This window comes from Podarcis gaigeae (assembly GCF_964106915.1).
Source record: "Podarcis gaigeae genome assembly, chromosome: 6".
In the NCBI taxonomy this organism is placed as follows: Eukaryota; Metazoa; Chordata; class Lepidosauria; order Squamata; family Lacertidae; genus Podarcis; species Podarcis gaigeae.
The window spans coordinates 14,894,369-14,908,165 of record NC_139682.1 but is presented as its reverse complement, the minus strand read 5'-3'; the positions used below and the strand labels follow the sequence as shown (position 1 = coordinate 14,908,165).

At 46.0% G+C, this 13,797-nt stretch overlaps 1 protein-coding gene and 1 long non-coding RNA gene across 2 annotated transcripts in view; one reads left to right on the top strand and one right to left on the bottom strand.

The window, feature by feature from the left end:
• LOC310847256 overlaps positions 1 to 13,797 on the bottom strand; it is a 116,413-nt gene that overhangs the window by 39,889 nt on the left and 62,727 nt on the right. The window lies entirely within an intron of this gene.
• RBM38 (RNA binding motif protein 38) overlaps positions 1 to 13,797 on the top strand; it is a 33,707-nt gene that overhangs the window by 3,430 nt on the left and 16,480 nt on the right. The window contains exons 2-3 of the mRNA XM_083744723.1: positions 1,262 to 1,385; positions 4,498 to 4,552. Coding sequence (XP_083600849.1) covers positions 1,262 to 1,385; positions 4,498 to 4,552 — 179 coding nt within the window. The remainder of the gene's footprint in view (positions 1 to 1,261; positions 1,386 to 4,497; positions 4,553 to 13,797) is intronic.

Here is a 13,797-nt window from a genome sequence, read left to right as displayed (position 1 = left end):
TTTACCTCTGCTATCTCCAGGATCAGAGATGGGATGGCTGTGAATGCTGGTTGCGGTGGAGAGTACAGTTGCCCTGCAGTCCTGCTTGTGAGCTTCCCAGAGGCACCTGATGGGCTGCTTTGAGAACTCGTCTTGCATTAGGGACATGGGAAGCTGCCTAGTTGATCCCTCTTGCTCATTCTACACAGGCTGGCATCTGTTCTCGCAAGTTCTTCAGCAGATGCTTTCGTAGTCTTACCCAGAGAAGCTGAGGATTGCACCTGGGATCTCTACCGTTTCCTTTCCCATGTTCTTAAATTTCTTCTTAAAGAGGATTCTTGTTGGAAGCGACAGGAGACTTTCTCTAACCAATAACTGACCTTGCACTTCATTGTTGGGCATCTTGAGGATGCATCTCGGCAGGACATTTTCATCACCGCCTCCCAGCTGCTTTGCATTTTTATCATTAGAATAAAAAGTCAATGAACTTGTGCAGCCCAGGAATGATTTTGTCATGCATTGAAATAAACCCTACAGACTTGTTAACGGTGTATAGACAGGAGTATCTCCTGCCTTCTCAAGCTTCAGTAATACAATTCCACACTTTCAAAAAGGGGAAGCTGTTCATTTCTGTGCTGTTCTTGCTTGCTGGTTAGGTGGGGCTGCGCTGCTTGGGTTTCTGTTTGCTTTGTGGTGAGAAGAAAAGGAAAAGCTACCACCTGATATTCCCTAACAGTGCCAAAAGGAGGGGGGGGGGGCGCAATGTGTTGTTTTTAAAAAAAGAGGAAACAAAAATAGTAGCTGCTCTGAACTTATCTGCCTGCAGTTTATAGCATTCTCCCTTGAGTGCTCTTTTGCTTTCGGATGCTTCCATCTACTGCTGGCTTTTCCATTGTAAATCACGTTCTGAAGGGCAAACTTTACAGTGCTTGGAAGGTACTTCAGCCATAAAGCTGCCTCCGTGAGTTCAAGGGATCTTGAATCTTAAAACGGCATCTTTTCCTGCCTCTGCTTGGCTCTGCCTGATATTCAGCCTGCCTGGTCTTTTTTACTTGTGATGTCAAAACAGGAAACAAAGGGGGATATAGGTGGAGATGATGAAGCTTCCTCTCTCCAAAGCTACATAACGGATTATCCCCTCTTAACAGCTTTTCAAGTGAGATTCAAGGAGAGTTCTTAACTTTGTTGTGTGGAAGTGCTTGCTAGAAAGGAGGGGAGGAAAAGAACCCACTTGGTGTTGTTCCAGGTCTCTTACAAACGCAGTCTGCCTGCTTCTTTCCAGGTGACCATGGCTGACAGATCTGCGGCCGAAAGGGCTTGCAAGGATCCCAACCCCATCATTGATGGCCGGAAAGCAAACGTCAACCTTGCCTATCTGGGAGCAAAACCAAGGAGTATTCAAACTGGTGAGACAAACTGCCCCCACTCCCCTCTCTCTTCTCTCTTCTCTCTCTCTCTCTCTCTCTCTCTCTCTCTCTCTCTCTCTCTCTCTTTATAAATGGCTCAATATCTTTCTGGGTTTGAATAGGACAATAAAAATAAAGCTGTGTGTTTTCTGCGCCCAGGAAGCTCATTCCGCCATCCAAATAAACTCTGCATGCTGAGCTTATTTTGTGCGACTTGTTTCTGCTGCCAAGAATGAAGTTTTCAACGCCACTGACAATCTCTTGGCAAGTGCTGCAGGAGCTGGAGCAGAGAGACCATGCAACTATGCATGCTCCAGTTCCCAAGGAACAGGGACCGTGTGTTTTTTGGACAGTTGTGGTCAAGTGACATGTGCAGGCCCTCCCCTTCTTGTGTATGCATTTCCCTTTCCTGGTTTGTTCTAACCCTAGTTTACCATAATGTCCACATCTGGCAAACTGTGGCTGAGGCTTAATAATAATAATAATAATAATAATAATAATTTATTTTATTTTATTTATACCCCGCCCATCTGGCTGGGTTTCCCAGCCACCCTGGGCGGCTTCCAACAAAATATTAAAATACAGTAGTCCATCAAACATTAAAAGCTTCCCTAAACAGGGCTGCCTTCAGATTTCTTCGGAAAGTCTGGTAGTTGTTTTTCTCTTTGACATCTGGTGGGAGGGCGTTCCACAGGGCGGGTGCCACTACCGAGAAGGCCCTCTGCCTGGTTCCCTGTAACTTGGCTTCTCACAGCGAGGGAACCACCAGAAGGCCCTCGGCGCTGGACCTCAGTGTCCGGGTAGAACGATGGGGGTGGAGACGCACTTTCTAAAGAAGAAAGTGGGGGATGAAATTGGTTTATAAGGAGCATATGGTATGCTCAAACTTGCAGTGTACAGTGGTACCTTGGTTTAAAACCATAATCTGTTCCGGAGGTCCATTTGTAAACCAAAACAGGTTGTAACCGAAGGCGTGCTTTCGCCAATGTGGCCTCTAAATCTTTTTTGTTCTTAATTCAAAAAATAAAAAGGTTGTAATCCCCCAAAAAAGGTTGCAAACCAGGACATGCACTTCTGGGTTTGACGTGTTTGTGATCCAAAACGTATGCAGACCAAGGTACCCCTGTACTCTGGTTGTCAGACCAGGTGATTGGCCTCTGTGACATCCAATTATAAGGCAAATTTTTAGAACATCTGTGTTTAGCTCAAAGCTCACAGGAAACAGAGGTTGGGGTGTGTGGGGGAGGCTTGTTGAAAAAATGTAATTCAAGAAAAATCGTAGGTGTCTTTCTGTAGCTTGCTGGCTCACTTGAGCATCATAGATGCCTCTGCTCTTCTTATTGCTCTCCTTTAGAAAGTTCTGCATGCTTTTGTAGACAGGCAACTACAGCTGAAGCCCTGGATTCCTTCATTTGTGTTCTTTTTTGTCAGCTCCAGAAACTATAGGCTGTGCAATATAGCCATTTGAGGTTGTGGCCTGAGAGCCTTGCAGATTCAAAGAAAGAAAAACAGACAAATTATCTTAAACATGATAATGTGTATATATCTTGAGTTTCTGAGCATGCACTGGAGAATAAATGTGCTGGAAGCAAAGAAGGGGAAGATGGGGATTTGTGCAAAGAAAAGAACGCTGGGGAACTTTGCCCAAGGATTGGTATAGTTGGCTTGAGATTGTATATAATCTGCAGCCAACTGTTCACAACTGCAGTAAACTTTGTGTGTGTTGGAGAATGGTTGCAGATTGAAGCAGAGGCGAATGTCTGAGACCAAGAGGAAAGGTTGACAGCAATATGGCAGGTGCAGCAGTCTAGGGAGAAGGCAGAATTATACGAACTCGGAAAAGGATGCTGTGAAAGGGAGATGGAAGCATTTTACTTCTAAGGAAGCAAAAAAGAGAAGATGGCAGATGGACATGACAGTGGGCCCAAGTAGGGAGGGTCCCCGTTAATGAAAGTCAAAATAAATTGTAGATGCTTTCATAAATGAAAAACTGGAGCTTTGAGCACAAACATGAGTCAAGTGGAAGACTAGCTGTCTAGAAAAGAGACAAGTTTGAGACTTGGAATTAATAGAATGTAGCAGAGTGCGGGTGATAGGATAGAATAGTATATTATATTAACAGTATATTAAAAACTGGGAAAATTAAATAGTGGGGAACTTGCTTGTGTAGTTACACAAACATCCTGAGATGGTGGGGAGGGCGAGTGGGAAGTTGACACGACACATTTTTAGAAGTTTATTAAAATAGTTAATAGAATATATTGCAGTCATCTGGTTCAAAAAGAATACCTAACCATAGTTTGACATAACATGAGGTCATGAATAAATCTTGTTCTCCTTCTGTCCTCTCGTCCGCTCCAATTCAGTAAGTTGCTTCCTGTGTAGTACAAACATAGTCTGCAGTTAGAATCCAAACCAGCAAACTGGTTTGTACTAGCCTTGCAAAACATGCCCAAACCGTAGTTTGCAGTCATGGTTTGGAGGGACATGCAAACCATAGTTTGCTAGTTTGTATGTAACTGCAAACTATGACTTGTGCTATATGAAGTAGCTGCATGTTGGATGAAGTGTTGAGAGGTCTGGAAGCACAACTAGTTTTAATGTCAAGGCTAAACTAATAATAAAAAGGGGGCCATGGTCAGAAAAAGGTTGGGAAACACTGGGCTAAAACATGCACTCTGAAATGTGGTAATATACAGTACAGGAGAAACATTGGCCGGTTCAAGTTAAGTCGCCAACTGTTGGTAACAATTCAGAGCAGAGTTAAAGAGATGCCTGAGGACAGGATAATGTTTCCAGCACTCCACAAAAGCTTATGCTGTATTTGTTAGCCTTAAAGGTGCCACAAAACCGCTCGCTGCAACAGACTTCACAAGACTACTCTCCGGAATTCATCAGATAATGTTGTCATAGAGAAAGTAAACACAAAAATTGTTTGTACTAAAAAGTAAGGATTAAGATAGCTACGATGCATGAAGCAAAACTGTAAATCCCGCTGCAGACAGCGGCACTTAGCTCTGAGTAAGCAGGCCCAGGCACAAGCTGCACTTCTGAATACACAATAACGTTGCACAGCCGGATCTAATACTGCGTTTTGCAAACATTTTTCTAGGTTTCACCTTAGGGGTGCAGCAGCTACATCCAGCTCTCATCCAGAGACCTTATGGGTAAGTCGAATTCTGTTGCCTCTTATAAATTTCATTAGCGACCTAAAGGTAAAACTAGCAAATTGTCTCGAAGAAGGGAAATAAACTCCTATGTTGCAGCAAAACCTCCTGGAAATCTACGGCAAAGCTTTTTAATCTTAGTGTTTGGATCACCCCTTTCGGTTTATTTTCATGGGCGTTGCATTTGCCATCAGCAAATTACAATCTTTGGAAATGGCCCTCTTTCCTTGGGTTGCACATGAAGGGGCTCAGCGAAGCCTTTCTTCTCCCTTAAGTTTCACCCCCCCCGCTCCACCTCTCAGGGTGCCCCAGAGTTGTTCAGGAGAAGGGAGGTGTGTGCACAGCACCCATGACCCTCAAGCCGTCTCCCTTTGCTTGATCATCTTACATGAGCTTGTGTGCTGGAGGGTGACAGAGGAAGATAGGACTACAGTGTCCTCCTGCGGACCGTGGCCATAATCATGTTACCTGCTCTACTGATGGGTACACAAAACTCTTGAGAATACAGTGGTACCTTGGTTCTTGAACTTAATCCATTCCAAAAGCCCGTTCGACACCCAAAACTGTTATAAAATCAAGCCGTGGCTTCCGATTGGCTGCAGGAGCTTCCCAAAAACATTCACAAACCGGAACACTTACTTCTGGGTTTGCGGCGTTCAGGAGCCGATTTGTTCAGGAGCCAAGCCGTTTGAGTACCAAGGTACCACTGTATCCTGCTTCTTCAGTCCCTTTGTCCTATCTGAAGAGTCAGAAGCCGTTCCATAGTATGTTTCTCCAATCTTTAATTCCCCCATGGGATACATTGCACCGGGAAATTCTCCTGCACAGGCTCTGCTGAAATGAATGGGGGCTGTGCAGGAGCGTGGCATTTCTGGGTTTGTGAATGCCCTCATGCTGGATAAACTTCATACAACCTAACCAAGGTCTTTTTTGTGTGGGGGTTTTTATTTTTGCATAGCATTAATTTGAATTTGCTGCATGTAGTTGCCTCATTGCTTTGTGTAACAATCCTGGCCCAGAAGACAAGCTGCAAAGTCTTAATAGTCAATGAAAGGAACATTAGGTCAGAAATTGATTCTGGACAGATGTTATACGGGGCTTGAGGAGCCTACAGAAGCAAGCCATTGTCTGCTGTTTTCAATAGCATATCCCATTCCTCCCTGGTCCAGAACATCCTCTTTTTATGCACCTAATAGGATCTGGCAGCTGCTCTGGAAAAGACAAGTGTGCTGCTAGAGAACAATAGCAACTGTCATACTACCTTCATATAACTGTTTAATGATTGATGCCATTCCTTTTTTTCAGCACTGTGTTTTTCAGAAAGTGCATGTTGGGTGCTATGTGTGTGTGTGTGTGTGTGTGTGTGTGTGAGAGAGAGAGAGAGAGAGAGAGAGAGAGAGAGAGAGAGAGAGTGACCTTGGGAAGGCTTCTGGTTTTATGGGACAACACATTGTAATATTCTTTTTTCCCTGTTTTCCCTGCTTTTTTTCCCCAAACCTCCCCACCCCCACAAGGAAGCCTTCCTGCTCTGGGTTTTGCCAACTGCATTGATGTTACAGATTTATTGGTGTGAGAGGTTGTGTTGTCACAATAGCGACTTCACCACCTCTGTGTGTGTTGTTGAAACAAATTGCTTTTTTCACATTCAAATGCCCGTTTTGGGTGCACAAGCGTAGGGCGCTGCCTTCAAATAAGGAATATTTGTTCTTGTTCTTAATAGATCAGGGAAAACAGAGAATTGGGTTGTGTGTGGGTTTCTACGTTTTCTTTACGGCTCGGTTCAGGGAGGGGGTTGTTGAGGGTGGTGATAGCATGGACCCTGTTGAATTCAGCATGGCGTTTTCTGCAGCTCCGCTGCTGAAGCATTTGCCTGCAGATGGCCTAGATGTGCATTCGCAGAATTGATCTGAGAAGTAGACTCTCTGCAGCTTCCCCACCGCACTCTCCGAATACTGAATTTTGCAGTCATGTAAATCTGCACTAAAATAAGGAGGAATTTTCCACTGTTTGCTAGGTGCTCTGTGGAAAAGAGAAATGGCTCTGTGCCAGTTCAGAGAACTCGGACCCAACCATAGCTCCCCAGAAGTTAGTGAGCTGCATCTTTTTTCTTTGACCAATGGCCGTGTTAGCTGGGGATGACGTAGGTTGTGGTCTAAAAACACGGGGCAGCAATGGATGGGTATAGCCAGAATGAATTATAGAATGGGTAGTGTAATAAGAGGGACATGGGTTGCTCTGTGGGTTAAACCACAGAGCCTAGAACTTGCCGTTCAGAAGGTCGGCGGTTCGAATCCCCGTGACGGGGTGAGCTCCCGTTTCTCGGTCCCTGCTCCTGCCAACCTAGCAGTTCGAAAGCACGTCAAAGTACAAGTAGATAAATAGGTACCACTCTGGCGGGAAGGTAAACAGCGTTTCCGTGCGCTGCTCTGGTTCGCCAGAAGCGGCTTAGTCATGCTGGCCACATGACCCAGAAGCTGTACGCCGGCTCCCTCGGCCAATAAAGAAAGATGAGCGCCGCACCCCAGAGTCGGTCACAACTGGACCTAATGGTCAGGGGTCCCTTTACCTTTATCTATAATAATAATAAGAGGAGGAGGCGGCAACGTATGTCAAAGTAGTCTTAATCTTCTAGTTGACTTGTCAAACAAGGAGGCTAGAAACTGACACTTGCCAACATTGCACATGTCTGTGTCCTCAGTGCATATAAGTGAAGAGGTCTACAGTCTACATTCATCCTGACAGTTCAATCAGACCTCCACATACAGGAGCAGTATACCTTGGAATGCCTTATGCAAGGCACAGACATGGGATGGTTGTCTTTATGCCTACCTTGTGAGCTTCTGGATGCCTCCACTTGGAAACTGAAGGCTAGACTAGATGGACCAGATTTCCTCGTATCTGTGCAAAATGTGGGGATATCTGTGCACATTTAGCTTCAGCTATGTATGCGGGAAAGCTGGTGTGTGGGTGAAAGCTTTTTCCAACTCTTGTGCGCTTTGTCTTCATGCACTATGGAATATGGGACTCTTCATGCATGTGTGCCTTGCAATCTAAGCACTCAGCGTTCCAGTTCTTCGGCATTGGGTTTTGTCAGCCGAGAAACCATCGGGGTTGCATGCGGTGTATATATGGCAATGAATGTCAGAAATTATTTGTTGGTTGCCAAGAGACGGGAACTGGGAGGCCAAGAGAGGCAGGGAGAAATATATGCATGTCTATATCTTGTTTGTAAGCATCACTAAACAAGAATTTCGCTGCATTCTGCTCCAGCAGTGATTCAGTTGCAGGAGATGTAGGCTGGCAAGACAGAGAGACGTTTGCCCAAGTGATCTTGGTTAGCACTGTAGCCTTGCTCCTAAGCAGAGCGTTGGGAGTTCTCCTGGGCAACACATGTTTGGCAGCAGCCTCTATTATTGTCCTGCTGGAACAATAGGCAAAGAAAGTTTCAGTGCTGGATCCAGCATTCCTTGAGCACCCAAGGCATCAGACGCCTTTGGAAGGAAGAACTAAAATGGTAGTGTTTGTGGCCCCTGATATTTTCTAGGAGTGATCTGTTACAAGCTGTGCCCTGGAGTCTTACATCCTCCGACTTCATTGTATGGGGAGGCGATGGGGGACGGAAGGACAGGACCCATTGCAACTGAAATAGTAGAGCTTAAATCTCTTTTGTGGATCAGTATCCAACATGCCACGTTCTTGGGCCGTGTACACACCATGGGCAGAAGTGCAGAAGCCCTGCGGCAAAGACTTCCACTTGTGGAATGGGGCTTTCCCTCTTCTCCCCTTTTGACCCCCAACATAGCTCAAGGATGAGTTTGGGGGGGGGGGGACCCAGAACAGCATACAGCAGGGGGAGGAAAGCTGGGGATTGTTCTTTCTGTTGAACTGCATTGCTTGTGCAGACTGAATGTTTGTAATAGTGTGACACTAAATTCCACCTCGTACATTAAATAATAATAATTCTGAGAGCTGTACTTGGTGGAAGTTCTTGGAATCATAGATCTGAGGGGCAGATTGCAGTTCCAAGGATTCTGAGTGAGTGGGTGTGCCTTAAATGCATGGTGTGCACGCAGACTGGTTTTAGGGCTTCACGGGAAAGGTTTTGACCAGAGCAACTCTCTGGATTTCTCTCCTTCCCTGGCAGAAATGCTCGTGGCAATTCATTTATTACTTCAGGAGACGTTCCTGGGGGGGGGGGGGTTTGAGGGAAATGTTGTTGCGGTAACCACAGACAACAGACCCTGCAGTTAGCAGTGTTGAAATTTTTATTGCAGGTCTCATGAGAACTAGAAGTTCTCTCTTTGAAGTGCAGCAGATATGAAGTTTCTCTCGCTCTCTGCCTGTAGTCAGGAAAAGAGATTGCAAAAATAGAAAAGCTAGGGAAAGGGCCTAGCTCTGTGGCAAGGCACCTGCTTCGCAAGCAGGAAGGTCCCACGTTCAAATTCTGCCACCTCCGGTTAAAAGGAATCCAACGTAGCCCAACTCCCTCTCTCTGAAACCCTAGAGTGCTGCTGCCAGTTGGAATAGCAGTGGAATACAAATAGTAGACAAATAGTTGGACTTGGTATTAAGGCAGCTGCTTGTATTCCAGTCTACTGGATTGTAGAGAAGAGCTTGAGGATGGGAGGGTTGTCTGGAAAGTTAAAGCAAATGGAAGAACAGAGTGACTTTTCTCCTAGAGTGGGCAGGGGTGTCTTACAATGAGCTGCCGAATCTTTTAAAGAACTTTCCATGCTGTAATTTCAAGCTGTTGAGAGGTCTGGTTGTTGGTGTGGTTTAATGCTAACAGGGAGAGTTCCTAAATGGGTGCTGTTACCTACAGAGTACTTTCTGGACATGTGATAGACGCTGGTCTGTTTCGGATTCTTGCCTGATATTATTTGAGTGGGTGGGTCTTACTTATGTAGACAGTGTTATGAACTTAGGTACAGTGGTACCTCGGGTTACATACGCTTCAGGTTACATCCGCTTCAGGTTACAGACTCTGCTAACCCAGAAATAGTACCTCGGGTTAAGAACTTTGCTTCAGGATGAGAACAGAAATCGTGCTCCGGTGGTGCGGCAGCAGCGGGAGGCCCCATTAGCTAAAGTGGTGCTTCAGGTTAAGAACAGCTTCAGGTTAAGAACGGACCTCCAGAACGAATTAAGTACTTAACCCGAGGTACCACTGTATATAAGCTAGGCGGCAAATGGCACCTTAAACCTAGGTTACGGTTGCCACAAGGGAATGTCTGTTCACTAGGGGGTTGGACTGGATAACCCCGAGGTCCCTTACAGTGCTATGATTCTGTGATTCTACAATCTCAGCTACATAGCTTGACTGTAGCTTGTCCTTACAACAATTCACTTGTCCCAATATGCAAAGGGAAACACACACAGTGGAAATAGTATTAAGTATGGACTAAGGCAGAAGTTTCTAAACTGTTAGTCGCCAGCCTAGCACCCAGAAATCTCCACATAGTTGCAACTGGACCCATGCTTGTGCCTGGCTAATTTCTAACACTGTAGGTAAAAGGTAAAGGGACCCCTAACCATTTGGTCCAGTCGTGGCCGACTCTGGGATTGCGGCGCTCATCTCGCTTTACTGGCCAAGGGAGCCAACGTACAGCTTCTGGGTCATGTGGCCAGCATGACTAAGCCGCTTCTGGCGAACCAGAGCAGCGCACGGAAACGCTGTTTACCTTCCCGCCAGAGTGGTACCTATTTATCTACTTGCAGTTTGACGTGCTTTCGAACTGCCAGGTTAGCAGGAGCAGGGACTGAGCAATGGGAGCTCACCCTGTCGCGGGGAGTCGAACCGCCAAGCTTCTGATCAGCAAGTCCTAGTCTCTGTGGTTTAACCCACAGCGCCACCTGCGTCCCAGGTAAGTGCGCATATATGTGGGGAACTGAACCATGTGTCTCTTCCTGCCCCACCCCTTTGAGGGGGAAGAATCATATGATACACATATAATACAGCTGTCCACATGTGCATGCTGCAAGTCAGGTATGATTTAGGATGCTTGGGTATTCCCCTCCCTTGCCACATCAGAATCTGTAGTAAACATCTGGACCAGTCAGTTGAGTTACGACCACTCTGTAGAGGATCACTTGGCTACCCATCACACCATAAGGCCTGTAACAGTGTCCTGATTCCTCTTCCCCCATATTCTGAGCAAAGCTTCTCCTGGAAGGAGGAACTTCATGGATTCCTTTCTATAGCTTTTTTGTGGTGGAAAGTACAGATTTCGGCACGTATTGGCTCTTCGCAACCAGCGTGGTATGGGTTCAGCTTGTACTTTCTGAGTCTCTATATATTAGTACCAAATGTAACACGGATACATCTCCCCTCAAGATTCCTGCATATGGAGACGTTTGGCTGGGAGTTAGAGTGCTGTTGTAGGTAGGACTTTTGAGCTCAGATTGAGAAACCAGAGTTTAAATTCCCAACTGGAGACAACATGTTCTATAGAGAGAGTCTGGCTACAAAAAAATCCTCCTCTGATCTGGTGCCCTCCCAGTGTTTCAGGGAGCCATTCCAATCTGGGTTGGTGGGCTCATAATCCAAAACATCTGGAGGGCACCAGGTTGCAGAAGGCTACCAGGCAACCTCACCAAGAGCGTTTCACTCTCTTGCAGCCTTAGCCATAGGGCTGTTGAGAGAATTACAAGGATGCTGCAGGCTCGTTTAGGCAGGCTCGTTTAGGCGTAAAGGTGTCATGAACGATAAGTGAACCATAAATCATATTAAGATCTTAAATAAAGATGCAAAAATTAATATCAATAACGGCAACAGCCCCTCAAAAAACCTCCCCAAAACAATACCCCAGGCCAAGAGTCTTTTCAGCAGCCTCAGCTTCTGTAGCTGGAGTCAATCCAGGGCCCTGTTCTCCCAGAATAGCTGGAAGGGTAGGACTCGAAGCAATGGCTTCATGTTACAAGAAAGGAGATTCCAACTGAACATGCGGGAAAGCTTTCTGATGATAATAACTGTTTGACAGTGGAACAGACTACCTCAGAAGGTGGACTCTCCTTCCCTGGAGGTTTTTAAGCAGAGGTTGGATGGCCCATCTGTCATGGATGCTTTAGCTGAGATTCCTGCATTGCAGGGGGTCAGACTAGGTGACCCGTGTATCCCTTCCAGCTCTGATTCTATGATAAATGCCTATAAGGCAGGGAACAGGTCTTCCCGGACTCACAGCCAAGATGGTATACCTCGTCCTTGACATTTCTGTGCCTTAACCAGACTCCCAGTGTCATGGGAGGAAATCTAAGCACAGTTCATCATCCTTCGATTCCTAGCTTAAATCAAACAAACTGAACTCGGTTTCTAACTTTTGTGGCTCCCTGACGTGTTAACGCCTGGGGTTTTTAGCATTTTGCTTGATCAGCACCACCCTTGGCCATTGGAGCTGGTACTATTCAGGCTTCGTGAGTAATCCTCCTTGTATGACAATGTTCACATGGTGGAGAGGGCAGGGAGCTGGTTGAAGAAAACAAACCTGAATTAAGTCTTGCTGCTGCATTCTGGGTTTTTTCTTTCAGTCATACAGGCATTTAGTTTCTGGGCCAAATTCAGAGTTCAGCTGCAATATTCAGGACATTGCAGGAAAGAGCTGCAAGTAAGGTGAAAGGGACTAACTTACTGGTAATTTAAGCTGCTTCTCCGTAAAGCAAAGGGGGGGAGAGTCATTAGGTGACTATCTGTTGGCTTAGCTCAGCATAAGATGGAAGGAACCTGATGCATACATGGAGGTCAGAGGAAGAAGGCCAGGATAACTTAAAAGGGATATCGTTTGTTCCATCACAGCAGTTTTTCTTCACTGCGAAATATCCTTCTGAAGGATGCTTGCAGTGGTGAGGAGGAACCATGGGCCATTAATAGCTACAGAATCCTATGAAAATGAGTTTCAGGCGATTTAAGGCCGGCCGCTTCATTATCCTGAGCACTATGTAAAGTAAGGACTCAAATTGGAACCTATACTGTAGCGTAAATGTTCCTGTACAGCGTTCCTGTTTCCATGGATGCATTTGCAGTAATTTGCAATGTAGCTCCTGTTCCTTTGATAGAAAAGAAGAGGAAAGCAGCAGCCAGGTTCCTAGCTAGGAAGAAACTCTGTCATTGACAATCTGAACAGCGTGAGCTTCAAGCTGTTTCACATAACTTTTAAGAGGAGGTCAGGACTTGGTAGGACAGGATGTTTGTCTGTGCTCAATTTTATACGTATTTAGCAGCTATTGGATTTAAGGACTGTGTCCTGGGGAATTGCAAGGTTCCAATGGATTACCTTGCCCAGTACTTTCGGTCATCCCCTCCAGCGCGTTGCTGCAGAAGAATGTCGGGTGTGTTGTGCGTAGGGTGGACACTTGTTTCATGTGGGGTGACTATCCTCTGCCCTGCTTTGCAGACGTGCAGGGGTTCCTGGTTTGTACTTAAGTGTTACTGTAGTTTGGAAAGAAACACATGAAGCTGTGTCCTATTGAATTGGAACTGGTGGCCCATTTAGACCCAGAAGCAGCTGACTGGGCAGGAAAGAGCCACTACGCAAACTCTGCGGCAGGCGGGTTGCTGTTGCTTATTAGGAGGAAGAAGAACAGGGGAGGTTGACGCAGTGCTAATGCACTGGCAGGAGTCCTGCATTGGCTCTGCTGGTGAGTTTGCACTGGGCTGACCTCTCGGCTGCCTCTTCCTCCTGGAAAGCAAAAGGGACTTGCCTCCTGGGAAATTAGTGTAGCAGCTCCATACCACCTGGTGAGCTGCTTCTGTTTAGACCTGTTCTCTCTAGGAAGAAGTTCTTTAGGGTCTTGGGCAGAGGCCTTCCCCAGTCCTGTTTCCAAAGGCCCATTTAGCTGGTGATCTAACATGGGAAGTTAACACAAGTAAAGCATTACCATGTTGTTGTTGTTTAGTCGTGACTCTTCGTGACCCCATGGACCAGAGCACGCCAGGCACTCCTGTCTTCCACTGCCTCCCGCAGTTTGGTCAGACTCATGTTTGTAGCTTCAAGAACACTGTCCAATAGTCCCTCTCTAGCAATGTGGAGTTGTCTCCAGAGAGGATTTGTCTGGGTTTCAAGCTGATGTTACTGTTTTCCCCTTGCCTTAAAATGACGAAAGAAGTAGCTTTAGAAACTTACAGAGATGCTGTATGTTGTAAGGATTTCTCCTTGGGCAATGGAACCTTTTTCCCATGTACTCCCCAAATCTGTTCTGGGGGTTCCCTCAACCCTCTGGGGCAGATTTGGAGATGGTAGGAGAGAGGGGAA